Raw genomic sequence first — 14,132 nt, 5'->3', positions numbered from 1 at the left:
AGAGAGAAAGGTACCCTCTGATTCATCACAATCATATCTGAGATACATCCCATGTCTTTTTGAGTCCCAAAGTCCTTCTATTATGTATCATAGAAGCTCTCCACCATGAAGCTAGGAACCAAATCTCCGGGCAGCCTTGGTGCATAAGTGGAGAAAGAAAAAGGGAAGAACAGCCGCAGGAACGAAAAACGGATCCCTCCGAACTTTTTTTATTTTATTTTAGTCTTTTTGCTTTCTCGCGTGGTCGGGCTCCATCGGGTGTGATAGCTTCCTCTAGTATTACTCCGTAGATAGAGGTAGCCATCACCAGTGACATATGATGCCTAGGTAAATCCCCTAGCCAACCATAATATTTCGGCTATTGATCAAGGCCAGTCATCTGGTCTTTCACGCAGTCTCCCGTGCAATATACAACATGTTAAGACCAGTCGCAAACTTCTCTAGTGTCGGAAGCCTTTGAATCACTCCCCGTTTAGAAACACATACATCAGAAGCCCATCCAAAGTACTCCGTACATATCGCAATTTTGTCATTCCCATCGTCTTTGTCTGATTCTCTCGCCGATCAAGGGAAAAAAAAAAGAAAAAAGAAAAGAGGATCATCTTTACGATGGGCTCCATCATAGGGGGTGGAGATACGCTAAACAAAAAGAGGCATTACGGAGCCCAAAAAAGTGAATTCCCGTCTCGGTTACGTATGAACATTCTTTTTACCTTCTAGCTTTTCCTTTTTCTAACCCGGGGACTTGGGTCAAGGTATACAAGAACCTACACCTTGATACGGAGTAGCAACATCTAGAAACATTCCAAGGCCCCACCCCCATACGGACTTCACAAGGTACCGGTAATTTAAGGGTAATCTGTGTCAGCGTCTAGATTTGCCACACTGGAGCCGATGCATTTCAAAGCCACAATTACCCTTGACCATTTTGTGACGGTTCACGTTAGGACTCGTAGGTCGTGTTTCAGCCCCCCCGTCCACGGGTGTCCACCCCATGCCAAAAGAAGGAAATTCATCTCCCCATCGGCACTGAATCTGGGTCTTGCCTCGTGGAAATCGGGGGCTGGAAGATCTACCGTACATATTCCGTAGATACTAAGACTGCCGTTGAGAGATACATAGATTCCCAACGCAACTAGATTGGATCTCATCTCTACATCCCACATCCTAGCACTGTGGCTTATTCTGTTACACTGTTCGCATTAATGAAACAAGACATTTTTCCCACATCTTCCTTTCAGATTTCTCCTTCCTAGACACACACTTTCACATGTTCAAAAAAGGGGAAACTATCTCCCGTGCTGATCATCCTTTGTGGACTGCTTTTTTGAAAAACAGAAGTCAGCACATGCTAATATATGTTAATAATTCTATCCCGATCTGGAAAGCGAGCTTCCTATACGGAGTAGTGGAACCGGACTGTACGGAAAGTACCCGTTTCGATTACAGCTAGAATGGCGCTAGAAACGGGAGAAAACCAGACTCCATCAAATCCATCAACTCCATTCTATTCACTTAGTCAACCTTAATGGCCCCAGTTGCTTTGCTCCCCCTTTTCCCCCGTTGGGAATACCAAGTCACCAATTCATTTAGAGTAGTTCATACCGAGTACGGAGATGTTCTAGATAACCCGAGACAAAGCCCAGCCTGCATTAGCTCCAAAAACAAGGTTATGCGATTGCATGAACTGGCTTCCATCGTTTCCGGAACGTTTTAGCCTTCCCGAGACTGTATCCATGGATCACGTATTTCTCTCTTTCCAAGGTTGATACCACACCTGGGCAGTATGTACGGAGTATAGATCTTTCCCTCTATGAAACACTGTGTTCCGTTTGAATCTGGCGTAACTTGATTGTGGCGTATCGACAAAAAAACGGTCGCGGATCACCCACCCGCATTGACTTTGGGATTTGCCTTGCAGGTGCATCAAAAAGCAGGGGAGTTCCCGGTCCGGAAGCATACCCCCAGCCGCTCTCTTTGTTCATCTGACAGGCGATGTGGATGTGTCAACGCTCCTCAAATTGAGATATCGGCGACTTTGTTTTCTTTTTTTTTTTTCTCTCTCTGTTGGATATGGCGGATTTCCACTTGTCTCAATCTAAATTTCACTACGGAGTAGAAACAGGGGAATGGCGCACCAAGACTCCGCGGATGCGAAGCCGGGCGATCCTAGTCCATTTTTCCGATTTCCTCAAAGGGCTCCATAACGTGGAAAATTCTGGAAGCACTATGTACTCCGTACAACGGGCTATGCCTAGTGGTGTCCACATTAGGTACTCCGTTGATATTCCGCCAGTTGAGGTCAGTTAGAGTCAAATGGGTGTTCAGTAAAAGAGATAGAAGCAATATGTAAAACAATTTAGAGTCAGATATATTGCAATTGGAACCACTTTCCCGTTCCGAGACGCTTTTCAGCTGCCTCGATTCTGAGCTTCTCCTTTTTTCTATTTCCAACAAGTTCCAGACGTCTTATTCGACTCCCGAGATGTGACGGTAGCTCACAGCTGAACAAAGAAGCTAGAAAAAAGTGGACAGAACTTTTAGATCTCTCTGGACTTTCGCGGGTCATGAGTGACAGGCCCAAATCCACATCATGACCCGGTTACCTGATTAACTCACAGAAAAGAAACAAAATTGACGATCCCCGACAGCTCCATGGCTCCAGCACCAATGTGCCGGGTCGATCGCCCCCTTTCTTTTTTTCCTGCTGGGTCAACCCCTGACTTCGGATACCTATTTTAGTTGTCACGATATGACGCACAAAGGGCGTATGACTGATCGAACCATACAAATATAATCTAATATGACCCACGTTGAGATGGGTCGGCTTTTCGTCGGGGGTGATCCGCGACCACCTAGCGCGTGAACGGGTAATGTTCCCCGAGATGGATGCTCCTGCGCGGGAAATCACCCAGAGCAATCGTACATACCGACGGCGTCACAATCTATGCACTTTGTAGATTGTGCATGCAGATATGTACTGGACTACACTGTACGCTGTATGACACGCTGCCGAGGTCAAAAAAGAAAAAAAGAACCAAAAGTACATCTTCACTCTGCAGTGCCGATCACTGCGACTTCGGCCCTTGAACGCCATTTGATGCAACGATGTCTGATCCTCCAGATAACAATCTAAAGATTGATAGTCCAATTGGGCCAAAATAGCGTTATTTAATTCGCTAGTACATTGACTTCGCTAATTTGCAATGTACTCGAGGGCTTGTCGTCCGAGCCCGCTAGTCTGCAGATCATCAAGAGCCACTTAGGACCACAATTGAGACTTCGATCCCGAGATCATCTTCGATCGCGTCAATCACCCATTTTCCCGTGTCTTGCATACAATCAAAAACTAACCCTGGGGACCGGGGAAGAGCCTTCCCCCCGAAGCTAGAAGCTATCAAATCCGACACCCTGGACGTGTCACATTCACTCCTGGTGCATGTTACATTTCATCTTTATTTTTCTTTTCATTATTTTCTTCTCGATTCTACGGAATATGGGGTACACTGATCCACACTAAGGTAACCTAAGCTCGCGCTGGTATGCAGGGACGGTCCTCAGGCCTCTCGTTTCCCCCTACCTCCTCTGTACTGTTGCAGAAGTCACGTACCAGGAATGATAAATGATGCATTAGCATAGATGCATTGCAGTCAAATGAGGCGCTAAATATGACCCAAGTACCGGGGATGTCCCAATTCCCCAATCGCTGGGTCCGGCAATCCAGGGCTGAGAGCTGACTCGTCGGAGACTACCTGTCAACCCAGCCACATAGAACCCTCTTCCGCAGTGGCAAGTGTCAAAAGGACGAGGCGACATCTTGTGATCTTCTAAAATTTGATTAGAATTTGGATTTAGAATATTTGGAATATTTTTCATTGAGTATGTACAGGGTATACAATGTAGAGAAACTTAGAAGACATTCATCAATATTATCTATCGTAAGTGAACTATGTTCAGCTCCCCAACCTCCTCCATTAGCCACCAAGGTATAATATAGGTACATAGTACGGAGTACTACTCCGTATTATTGTCACCCCCAATAACAAAAGACAAAAATAAACAAAACTCGACACCGCTCATGAGAAATTGGTACCGCGAGCATGCATATTCATACAGTGATATGCCATTTCAAACTGCAAGTGTAATCCCAAGTCAGTAAATCTAAGTATTCAAAAATAAGAACCTATAACCAGAACCTACACCTCCACGAGAGGTCAAGGTTACGGTCACGGTCAATGATCCTCAATGTTTGAGACAACATACCTGTTCATCAGTCTGGCAAACGAGAACTTTGGGCCCCTTGCCGGAACCCTTGGTGATATCCTTGACCGTCTCCTCATCCCCAGGCCCCTTGTCATTAGCCGCATCATCGATTGCCAAACCTAGACACTGGCATTTATCGATCAATGTTCGTCTCAGCAGGGCACTCCTCTCGCCAATCCCGCCAGAGAAGACTACACCGTCTACTTCACCGTTCAGTTTAACGTAGTAGCTGCCGATGTAGCCCAAAATGCGGTCGACGAAGATGTCGAAAGCAAGCTTATGTGCTTTGCTTGGTGGGTTCTCCACCGCGATCTGGGAGAAGTCGGTTGTTCCTGTGAGGGCTTTCCAGCCTGATTGTTTGTTGAGGATATCCTCCGCCTGGGGGGTGTTGGATTTGATTAGTATTGATTGTAATTATTTTCAACGTTGGTTCTCTGTGTTAGGTATCATACCGTGCTAATGTGCATTTCTGTCGTGCTGGCTGGGCTCAGCTTGCCTGCTTCATTGGTATAGTGGAAGACCAATCTAGATCACTAAGTATCAGCTCGCCATTGCTGCGTTGTCACGGAAGTCCAGCGGTCCAACTCACGATGGATCAATACTTCCACTACGTGTCGCACCGGGTAATCCTGCTAATGGAGTGAGACCCATTCTAGTCACCGTATTAGCATAGCTTCCAGCTCGATATATCGAGATGTAATATAAATGGTGTCGCGTGACTCACGATGTATCAAACGACTTCCCGTTCTTGATCACACACATCGAAGCTCCGCTCCCGATATGCATGATGATTAAATTCGTCTTCTGGGTGGGTTTGTTCAGAAATTGGGCTACAGATCGCGTGATGAATGAATAACTGATTCCGTGGAATCCATACTTGCGCAAACCATTCGCCTTGGCGATTTCCTGGTTGATTGGGTATGTGCGTACGGCTTCCGGGATAGTCTGGTGGAAAGCAGAGTCGAAGAAGGTGATACTTTTAACGTTAGGGAGCTCTACCTTGCACAGGCGGACTATCTCTAGTGCGGAGAAATTGTGGCTTTGGGCGGGTTGATGTTAGCGTGTAAATTATATACAGTTGAAAGAATCGAGATAGATGAGCTTACAGAGGGGCAAGATCTTCCAACCCTTTCAAGCGACCAAGTGTTTCATCGTTGATTTCGACCGCGTCACGGTAGTCTCCTCCGTGGACGACTCGGTGGCAGATGTACTCTACATCATCGACGCTGGCGATGTCGGAAAGCTCGGGATCGCTGAAACAGCGCTGCAAGAGATACTTGAATGCAGCTTGAGGAGTGCTGAGATCTTCTTTGACTACCTCATTGTGCTTTTTTTCTCCTTGGTGGTACTTGAGTTTAGGTGGAGGTGCGGTAATACCAGAGATCGCCGCATCTGCGATGGTTCTTGGTGGGTTCTCGAAGGTATAGAAGGTGATTTTGACGGAGGACGAACCCGCGTTAACCGAAAGGATAGATTTGGGCATTTTCTTGGGGTTGTTACAGAGACTTGAACAAGTGCCTTTGAAGACAATGGATTTTAAAAGCTGAACTGGTTTCAGCGTTGTAGTGGTGATGTCAGGATGTGCAGTGACGTCGTCAACATGGGGAACAAGACTTGTTGTTTGATGACATTTATTTATTTATCTCTTTCATTTTCAATTTCAGTTTCAATCTTCGTTCTCCATCTTTTTTTGTACCTTGAACCCTTCATGTGCTTTGACTCGTGCCAAACCGCAGAAGAACCTACAATATAAAATTCAACATGCCTGGTGAAGTCATAAGCGAGCCAAACCCCCGACCGCTGCCATCGCATCTACCAGACTATCTTGAACAATTGAGCGTGAAATTGGACCATGAAGACCTAGATCAGAAGGCCTGTGATGCCTTGCTCAAATTCCGCCGAGCGGCTTGCTACATTGCGGCTGGTGAGCGCGATATTTGTGCCATATATATTTCAACGTCGCGACTAACTCAATATTAGCTATGATCTTTTTGCAAGAAAACACTCTCTTGAAGTCGGAACTCACATTCAATGATGTCAAGCCTCGACTACTTGGTAAGTAGCCTTCCCAAATTTCAACTTAGTCATAATGCCTGATGCCATACTTCCAGGTCACTGGGGAACATGTCCGGGCCTAATTCTGGTCTACTCTCATCTAAACTACCTGATCCGGACGATGGATCTGGACATGCTGTACGTTGTCGGCCCAGGGCATGGTGCACCGGCAATACTAGCCGCACTATGGCTAGAGGGCTCGCTGGAGAGATTTTATCCCCAGTATTCGCGAGACACCAAAGGCCTGCACAATTTGATCTCGACTTTTAGCACAACGGCCGGCTTTCCTAGGTTAGTACCTTGCCTGCTACTTGGTTTTCTTTACTGACAGTTATGTGCAGCCACATCAATGCCGAGACTCCTGGTGCTATCCATGAAGGCGGAGAACTGGGATACGCTCTAGCAGTGTCCTTTGGCGCTGTGATGGACAACCCTGATCTGATAGTACCTTGTATCGTGGGTGACGGAGAGGCTGAAAGCGGCCCCACCGCTACGTTCGTCTATATGTTCCCCTTTGCGTGATGCCATGCTAACATCGGACAGGTCCTGGCATGCAATCAAGTATATCGACCCAAAGGAATCCGGCGCAGTTTTGCCAATTCTGCATTTGAATGGATTCAAGATCAGCGAGCGCACTATTTTTGGGTGCATGGACCATAAAGAGCTTGTGGCTCTGTTCAGTGGGTACGGGTATCAGGTTCGCTTTGTGGAGGATATTAGTGATATTGATGCAGACTTGCATTTTTCTATGGTCTGGGCCATCAAGGAGATCCATAAGATTCAGAAGGCTGCCCGTTCTGGGAATCCCATCGTGAAGCCAAGGTGGCCGATGCTGATTCTGCGCACTTCCAAGGGTTGGTCTGGGCCCAAACAGCTTCATGGCAAGTTCATCGAGGGCTCGTACCATTCTCACCAAGTACCATTGCCAAAGGCAAAGACCGACAAGGAAGAACTGGATCTGCTGCAGAAGTGGCTCTCAAGCTATAAGCCAGAAGAGCTTTTCACCTCGACCGGTGATGTAATCGACGAGATCAAGTCTGTGATTCCCGCAGACGACAAAAAGAAGCTTGGCCAGCGCGTTGAAGCCTACAACAGCTATACAGCCCCAAATATGCCGGATTGGAAATCCTACTGCGCGCAAAAAGGCTCTAACGCAAGCTCCATGAAATTGATTGGCACCTTCATCAATCAGGTATTCAAGGACAACCCGAGTAGCGTGCGACTGTTCTCACCGGACGAGCTGGAAAGCAACAAATTGGATGCAGTGTTTGAAGACACGAACCGCAATTTCCAATGGGATCAGTTTGCTAATGCTCGTGGTGGCCGTGTAATTGAAGTCCTTAGCGAACATATGTGTCAAGGATTTATGCAGGGCTACACCTTGACCGGTCGCATTGGTATTTTCCCATCCTATGAGAGCTTCCTCGGGATCATTCATACCATGATGGTGCAGTATGCCAAGTTTATCAAGATGGTCAGTTTTTTTCCCCCTTGCAAATGTCAATTCAATGCTCACCAAATGATCGGTAGGCGCTTGAAACAAATTGGCACGCCGGTGTCAGCAGTGTGAACTACATCGAATCGAGTACCTGGACGCGACAGGAACACAACGGCTTCTCTCACCAGAACCCATCTTTCATCGGCTCTGTACTAAAACTCAAGCCTACTGCAGCTCGGGTATACTTACCACCAGATGCAAATACTTTCCTAACAACCCTTCATCACTGCGTGAAATCAAAGAACTACATCAATCTGATGGTTGGCTCAAAACAGCCTACTCCAGTGTATCTGACCCCCAAAGAGGCCGAGAGCCATTGTCGCGCAGGAGCATCGATCTGGAAGTTCTGCAGCACGGACGATGGAGTGAACCCAGATGTCGTGCTGGTCGGTATTGGTGTCGAGCTGATGTTCGAAGTAATAGCAGCAGCGGCGCTTCTGCGTAAGCTCATACCAGAGCTGCGCGTTTGCGTTATTAATGTGACCGACTTGATGATCCTTGAAAACGAGGGTCGGCATCCGCATGCCTTGTCAACTGAGGCATTCGACACCCTCTTCACTCCCGATAAGCCTATTCACTTCAATTATCATGGCTACCCAACCGAGTTGCAAGGGTTGCTCTTTGGACGTCCGCGTCTTGAACGTGTCACTGTCGGGGGCTATATCGAAGAGGGTAGCACTACTACACCTTTCGATATGATGCTTGTCAATCGTGTCTCGCGGTACCACGTCGCTCAGATGGCTCTTCGTGGTGCTGCCAAGGCAAACGAGAAGGTCCGAGTGTATCAGCAGGAGCTGAATGCTCAGCTTGAGGGGAGTATCGTCAACACGAGAAAGTATATTGTGGAAAACCACAATGGTGAGGACCCAATCCTATTTGCAACTTGCCATGCCATACAATGCTAACTTTCGCTCCTAGATCCTGAGGGGATTTATGACACACCACAATTCCACAGCTTCCATAAACCGACCGAGTCATTCTGGAATACTGAATAGTTTCATTCAAAGCAGTCACTCTCACCCTAGACCAATCATTAATGGAATGTTAGCAAGAAATTAGAGCCCACGGTTTCTTTTCTTTTTTTGTGTCCATCTGTAGTCCGTCAAATTTATTCAATTAATGTGGCAGCCAGGTCATTATATTCAAACCAGTCCGCTGTTCCTCGTATGCAGGATTTAGAAATTGCAACCCAACACACCCAGGGCTAAAAGTATTCACACGAATCAACGGATGCCTGGGTCGACTAACGAGTACGGAGTAATTGTAGTTGAGTTCCGAAGCAAAGGAAGGGCCGAGACCCAGAACAGCCGCTTTGGTGGACTCATATTCGGTGCGATTCTATCCATAATACGTCAGCCCAGTTACAGTCTATCGCCTCACTGCCACCACCGACTCCAGGGTCCTCAAATAATGCAGTGGATGCATCAATACGAGAATGGAGTAAGCAAGCACTGTGTCAAGGTTTGAAGCTAATCAGTATCTGTGACCTGTGTCTCATGTTATGTCGATCTCGGTGCCTGCTCGACGGTAAGGCTTTGAAGAGTATCTGAGAAGCGCGTGTAAGCACTAATGCATGTGGACGATGGAATGTGTATATATAGGTGTAGATAGCAGTGTCATCTCTTGGACTTGACCCCACGAGGACGGGGCCGTTGCTCCCGCTTATCTGTCGAGACATCGCCCCCACTTTATGCTGTGATCGGCCTGGCGCTCCGCCACGGACTATTCTCGGTCTGGGCCTGAGTTTCTGATCAGATAGTCAGATGGGTGTTGTGTGTGTATTTTGTCTTGATACAATGCAATGGGGGCCTCACTCAGTCAGCACAGTGCGTTTGTCCAGAATACTTCCACGTGCTGATATCTGACCTGTCAAAACGTGGCTGAATCTTCCTTTTTGTTGATTGTGACAGATAAAAAAAATATACCTGTTCTGTTAGGTAGTTGACTAGACCTCTAAGGATCCGTCGGGTTGTGATTGTGATTTAGCCCCTTCGAGTATGAATGGACTGCATTTTATGAGGCCAAGGGACTCGGCTGTTGGATCTGCATTGGTTTTGCAATGGAGTGAAGATCGGCAACCTGGTTGCCTTTCGCAGCTTGAGTTAAGAGTATTTATATGGAGTATGTATACTCCGTACGGAGTATGGGTTTCTTCCATTTCATTGTTGTTGAACCATGAGGCATTGATCTTGCGAGGTAGTCTAGGGCTGATATGCCTTATTCATACTTTTGTGATTTAGGCATGGTTTTTGTTCAGACACATATTGTATTTGCTTTTATTCTCCCTTGATATTATGATTGTCTCCCAAAGGCAGTACATAGGAGGGGCCATTGCTTCAAGGATTGCATTTTAGCTAATGAGAAGATAACTGAAGTCGAATAAGCAGCAGGGGCATGTGGATCCTGGTGCATTTTCCTTGTTAAATTTTTTCTTCCACATACGTACATCCGCTGCCATCCGAGACCGTGGACCTAGATTATGTGGATGGATCCGATTTCCCGAGAAAAACACAAACCACAAAACCAGGGCCAGGGCCAGGGCCAAAGTCATTTGAATGAAATTGTCTCTTATCACCTTGAAGTCTACGGAGTACCTACGATCTTACTGCATTCCTTTCCAGCTGAGCCGCAGACGTATTGAAGCACGGACTACGGAGTACTCCGTACATATATGTCGGAAGCCGGAAGTCCTCAAACCGCCCAATGTGCCTTATTGCCGATTTCCATGACTCATTCGATCTTATTATACTCCGTAAAAGCTCCCGTTTGGTCTACCAACGGCTCGGAGATAAATGGAATCCCTCAAGGCAGAGCGTAAACTTGGCGATGTCCACGCTAAACCTAAAAAGGATGACCTTGCGAGTATACCGCAGGTTGTAGTTCGGACCGATTCTCCATCAGATCTCGGCGTATTTCTTTTTTTGTGTTGTTTTGGCTTAGTTCTGATCTCATAATCCATCTCGTGTTCCGTATGGCATATAAGGTCCAACATCAGATGCAATCTAATAGGCTAGAGATCCTCCACTGTGGCGGCTGGCTGCCCGATTGTGCGATAGATTCTCACAATATGCTTTCTCCCATTCTTATACCAACCGGAGTCGGTCCGTTTATCAACCCGCTCTGGTTGCTGGAAACTGGACCATGAACACTGGAGACACACTTGAATCTCGCGATTGGTTACTCCAATGCGGGTCTTATACTCCCGGTAGATTATTATTGAAGTAGAGCGTGCATTAAAAGACCGTGGCTTTAGCCTTGAAAGGTTTTTCCCCAGTGGTGGGGGCTAGTGGATGCTCAGCCATGCTTACTCTTATTTATACACTCGGTGTCCGCTGGAATACTGAAGCCTGATTATCGATTTCTTTTGGGTACCTTTTTTGGTTCCAGACAAACGGGGTGCTGGTCTATAAATCTCTTGTCTGTTCGTATAGGGAGTCTCAGGCCATCTTCGAACATATCCAAATATTACGGATTTACTGCTAGCTTTTCATCTCGCGACGATCTCCTCGATAGTGGTTTCTTGAAGTTGCTTATCTCCCTTCGCCATGTCCGACAACAGGGAGCTACTGCAAACCGGCTGCCATGCCTATATCGAAGGCATTCACACTTCATATGGATACATCCCATCTCTAGGAGCAGGTATTGCCTACTGCGTACTCTTCGGTCTCTCAATGATCATCCACACAGTCCAATTCACCTGGAAGCGACAATGGTGGGCAAGCGTGTTTAGTGTTGGATGTTTGGGTAAGAGCTTGTGACACTCACAACCCTAACTCCCCGCAAGACTAACAACACAAACAGTCGAAGTAATCGGCTGGGCCGGTCGTACCTGGTCAGCTAAATGTCCATACAATGGAGATGCCTTCATAATGCAAATCTGCACCCTCATCATCGGCAAGCTACCTTCCTACCCTGAATTATTCATCTCCAATCTAACATTCCACAGCCCCAACTTTCTTCACGGCAGGAATCTACGTCCTCCTAGGTCGCTTCATCCAACTCCTCGGCCCCAAATCCTCCATCTTAACACCGAAGTTATACCTCTGGATCTTCTGCACCTGCGACGTAATCTCGCTCGTTGTCCAAGCTATCGGCGGCGGTATGGCCTCCCAACAAGCCGACAAAATCGACGGCGACACCGCGCCCGGCACGCACATCATGGTCGCTGGCATTGTCTTCCAGCTTTTCTCGATCACCATCTTTGTCTTCTGTGCGGCTGATTTCATCCGCCGGGTTATGCGCAAGCGTCTGCTGAAGACGGTGAACGGCCCGGTTATCCCCCTGTTCGCCGCGATGATACTATCCATCGTCTGTATCTATATTCGGAGTATATATCGTACGATCGAGTTGTCGCAGGGATGGGATGGTTACCTCATTACTCATGAGACGTACTTTATTGCGCTTGACGGAGCTATGATGGTTCTTTCGGTGGCTGTGTTTAATGTGTTGCATCCCGGATGGATGTTGCCTAGTGAGAAGCCTGATTCATATAAGATGGAGACGACTTCGGTTGATCGATCGGAAAGGTACCAGGGCCCACCTACTCACTGGTGATTGCTTTGGTCGATGTACAGGTTACTTAGTTTTTGTTTCATGTTTTGGATCTCGTTATTTTCCCCTATACCTGTCACATTTGGTTATGATTCCCCCAGCAGATGCTAGATACTTAATCGGGCTTTTAGACGTTATACAGCGATTGACATTGACATAGACTTATGATTAATCTCAATTCCAACGCATTTTGAAGATATTAGATTAAACCAAAGACAAAAGGGTAATCAATGAACATTCGAAGTAAGGAAATGCATACTTGACAGCCAGGGAAAAAAGATAATTTCAGAAATTTTAGACAACGAAGAAAGAAACTGACACAAATAACCCCGCCATTGATCAGCAAACGGTGTAAAAAATAATGCAAGGGAATCGGCGTAGACATTATAGTCGGGCGCACAATAAGAGAGAGAATACTGGATATGAGGTTATCGCCGCATCTACGTCTCACACACCCAGTGCGGCGGAAACGAAGACCAACCTGGAAGTACGCATGCCTTCGTGCTGTAGTTATAACGTATAGTATCATACACCATCAACCGCTTCAACCCAGCCGAAGGCTGCACCTGCAACCAGTGTCGCAAATGCCCAGACCGCTCCCCAAATGGCGGCACCTTCGACAGAGACATCGTTGATTGTGCCGGCCACTTGGACAATCGTGTTGAGCAGGACTCCAAGTGCAAGAACAGTGGACCGAGAAACCAAGACTCTCGTCTTATGGGACAATTGACCCCAAGTGTTGCGACAAATGGCTGCAGACACACATTCACTACCTTCGCAACAACCAGACCTAGCAGGGGTGGTGGAATAGCCAGTAGAACTGACGAACAAAAAGTCACGCGCGGCCCATCCAGCAGGAATCAGCGTCAGGAAAAGCACAGGCAAGCCAGCGGGACCAGCATGCGCCGCACTGATATCCGGGAGTCCCTCGAAATGAATGACCAGTTGGGTAGGAAGCCAAGTCGCATAGCTGGCATACAATACAACGCTAAAGATCGAGGCTGCCAGGAGCGTCGTGAAGAAAGTGGTAGTCTTGTCCTGTAGGATATTTCGATTGGCAACTGCATCGGCAGGCGCATGCGAAAGGTTGTGGACGGACGAGGGCCGGCGCAGGAGGGCGAATGGAAACGCTGTCGAAACAACCGTGACCCCAAATGCTAGCAGTGCAGAAGTCGGGCGGATGCCATAGAAGAATGACAAGAGCGAGTATGTTGGCAGGTGGGTCAAGAATAAGAATGATGCCACATCACGGCCTAATCGCAAGCATAAGGTTAGTCTCCGCATAATGTCCGCATAGCTGTAGGAACCTAGGGTCTGGATGCAAGGAGCCATGTCTATAGTAGTTGGTTCTTACCATCAAATCCTAGAACCCAGGCTAGTCCGACCTCAACGGCCTTCCAAGCTATCAAACCCCCCACCTCCCACCATTCTTCCAGATGTTTGCTGATAGGCCCGAGATCGCCCACCGTGAAGGCCGAGGTGAATGTGAATAAGAAGGAGCTCAGAGTGAGGCTGCTTAGAACGACAAGGATGAAGCGGGCTGGAGATGGGATGCATGCCAATCGAGAGGTCTGCGCAGTGGCTGTCTTTGCAAGCTCACGCGCGGGTTGCGTGTTGTCGCTCCACGATACGGTTCGCTTCCTGGCAGTCTTGGTCGGCATTTTGAAATATTCAAAGTTGAAGAACGAGGCGATTACAATGCAGAGTTCAGAGTAAAAATCACTGGCAATTGCTTCTCACTTGGTTGGAAGAGAAAAAGAGAAGG

The 14,132-nt window shown here is 47.3% G+C and overlaps 4 protein-coding genes across 4 annotated transcripts; 2 read left to right on the top strand and 2 right to left on the bottom strand.

Annotated features, from left to right (window-relative positions):
* Positions 1–3,755: 3,755 nt before the first annotated feature.
* N7500_005439 (uncharacterized protein) lies at positions 3,756–5,746 on the bottom strand (the record flags this gene model as incomplete). The annotated part of the gene is made up of 6 exons (XM_056676584.1): positions 3,756–3,827; positions 4,264–4,641; positions 4,716–4,788; positions 4,853–4,915; positions 4,988–5,302; positions 5,370–5,746. The coding sequence occupies 6 exons, from the start codon at positions 5,744–5,746 to the stop codon at positions 3,756–3,758; spliced, it is 1,278 nt and encodes a 425-aa protein (XP_056531584.1).
* A 278-nt stretch (positions 5,747–6,024) lies between these two features.
* Positions 6,025–8,811, top strand: N7500_005438 (putative phosphoketolase; the record flags this gene model as incomplete). The annotated part of the gene is made up of 7 exons (XM_056676583.1): positions 6,025–6,187; positions 6,244–6,318; positions 6,375–6,609; positions 6,660–6,812; positions 6,862–7,792; positions 7,849–8,674; positions 8,735–8,811. 7 exons carry the CDS (start codon positions 6,025–6,027, stop codon positions 8,809–8,811), a joined length of 2,460 nt encoding a protein of 819 aa, XP_056531583.1.
* Positions 8,812–11,361: 2,550 nt separating this feature from the next.
* N7500_005437 (RTA1 domain-containing protein) lies at positions 11,362–12,370 on the top strand (the record flags this gene model as incomplete). Its single annotated transcript, XM_056676582.1, has 3 exons — positions 11,362–11,560; positions 11,618–11,710; positions 11,763–12,370. 3 exons carry the CDS (start codon positions 11,362–11,364, stop codon positions 12,368–12,370), a joined length of 900 nt encoding a protein of 299 aa, XP_056531582.1.
* Positions 12,371–12,892: 522 nt separating this feature from the next.
* Positions 12,893–14,028, bottom strand: N7500_005436 (uncharacterized protein; the record flags this gene model as incomplete). The annotated part of the gene is made up of 2 exons (XM_056676581.1): positions 12,893–13,620; positions 13,722–14,028. 2 exons carry the CDS (start codon positions 14,026–14,028, stop codon positions 12,893–12,895), a joined length of 1,035 nt encoding a protein of 344 aa, XP_056531581.1.
* Positions 14,029–14,132: the final 104 nt, after the last annotated feature.

The sequence above is a fragment of the Penicillium coprophilum genome (genome assembly GCF_028826855.1).
Source record: "Penicillium coprophilum strain IBT 35676 chromosome Unknown utg000004l_segment0_segment0, whole genome shotgun sequence".
Lineage (NCBI taxonomy): Eukaryota > Fungi > Ascomycota > Eurotiomycetes > Eurotiales > Aspergillaceae > Penicillium > Penicillium coprophilum.
Note: the sequence above shows the minus strand (reverse complement) of the source record. Positions and strands in the feature narration are given on the sequence as shown.